This window comes from Pinus tabuliformis, chromosome 7, assembly GCF_031772625.1.
Source record: "Pinus tabuliformis cultivar Carrire ecotype Pingquan chromosome 7, CPIR1, whole genome shotgun sequence".
NCBI classification, from domain to species: Eukaryota; Viridiplantae; Streptophyta; class Pinopsida; order Pinales; family Pinaceae; genus Pinus; species Pinus tabuliformis.
The window spans coordinates 174,360,220-174,361,638 of NC_142293.1; the positions used below are offsets into that span (position 1 = coordinate 174,360,220).

Below are 1,419 nucleotides of genomic sequence, written 5' to 3' on the forward strand. Positions count from 1 at the left end.
TTCAAGGATACTAAGAAAAGAGGGAGAAAGACAGATTTACAGTGAACCATCCTCATTGGGGAAATGCTGGTTGAATCTGGTAGATATTCTAAACTCACCAAGTACTATAGGCCTCTCCCCAACTCTGAACCATGAAGCTCATCTCATGGAATCTAAGAGGGCTGAATGGCCTAGGGAAATACAAAATGATAAAAAATCTGATTCAGAAGGAGAAACCCCACATCTTCTTCATGCAAGAAACCAAATGCAACAATACTCTTCTCAATACCACTCTCTCAAAAGCTTGGCATGGCTGCCACACTATGGCGGTGGATGCTATAGGAGCCTCGGGCGGTTTAGCAATCGCTTGGAATGCTCAAGCCATTGAACTCACAGATTTTCATGCTAATCACCACTTCATTCAAGCTAAATTCCATATCATAGGGACCAATGTGCATGGTCATCTTACCAATGTGTACTTCCCGCAAACTGCTGAAAACAAAATCTCTATCATGGACACGCTATCTTTGCTCAACGCCAATAGATCCCATCCACTCTGGATCATGGGAGGCGATTTCAACATGATCACCAAATTAGAAGAAAAAACAGGAGGCAGAATCAGACTGGAAACTGAAAGTGAGCATTTCAAACAGTTTATACAGAGCAACTGGTTAATCGACTTCCCTAGCAACAACGGGATATTTACCTGGAATAACAAAAGGTCAGGTACTCATCAGATCACCTCTCGGCTTGATAGATTTCTGATAACTGATAATGCCATTTACCTCGGAGGAGACCTCTCTACCTCCATTCTACCTTATGCAGGGTCAGACCATTGGCCAATCTCGCTTCAATGGCAAAGACCGGGGCCTCCACCAAACGACCTTTCTGCTTTGAATCTTTCTGGCTGACCCATCCTCAGTTCAAAGATCTAGTACAACAAACTTGGAAAAGCTTTACTCCCCCTGCTGGATCCAAAATGTTCCAATTTTAGCAAAAGTTGCGGTTCCTAAAAACGCAAATCAAACAATGGAACAAGGCAACCTTTGGAAACATCTTCCAAGCTCAACAAGCTTTAACCCAGGAAATGGAGAAGCTCCAACAAACTATCATCAATGAAGGCAGGACTGACGCCAGCAATGAACAGGAAAAGCATATCCAGACTCAGATCAACGAAAGGGAGAGACAGGAGGAAATACTATGGAAACAGAAATCTCGAATAAAATGGCTAAAGGAAGGGGAAAGGAACACGAAATTCTTCCATCGCTCAACAATCCAAAGAAGAATGCATAACAACATCACCCACATTCTCAATCAACAGGGAGAAAGACTGGAAAACCATGGGGACATAGAAAAAGAACTAATCAGGCACTTCAAATCAGTTCAACAAGAACCCTCCATCAACAGGAAGCCTGCGATTGACAAGATTCTCTCGCACAT

At 42.9% G+C, this 1,419-nt stretch overlaps 1 protein-coding gene across 1 annotated transcript; it reads left to right on the forward strand.

Moving 5' to 3' along the window:
• The first annotated feature begins 302 nt into the window (after nt 1–302).
• LOC149246399 (uncharacterized) lies at nt 303–890 on the forward strand. The gene has a single exon (XM_089441195.1). It carries the CDS (start codon nt 303–305, stop codon nt 888–890), a length of 588 nt encoding a protein of 195 aa, XP_089297321.1.
• The last annotated feature ends 529 nt before the right edge of the window (nt 891–1,419 follow it).

Excerpts from the sequence above, each read along its gene's own strand:
- LOC149246399 (XM_089441195.1), top strand. The coding sequence starts at position 303 with ATGGCGGTGGATGCTATAGGAGCCTCGGGCGGTTTAGCAATCGCTTGG.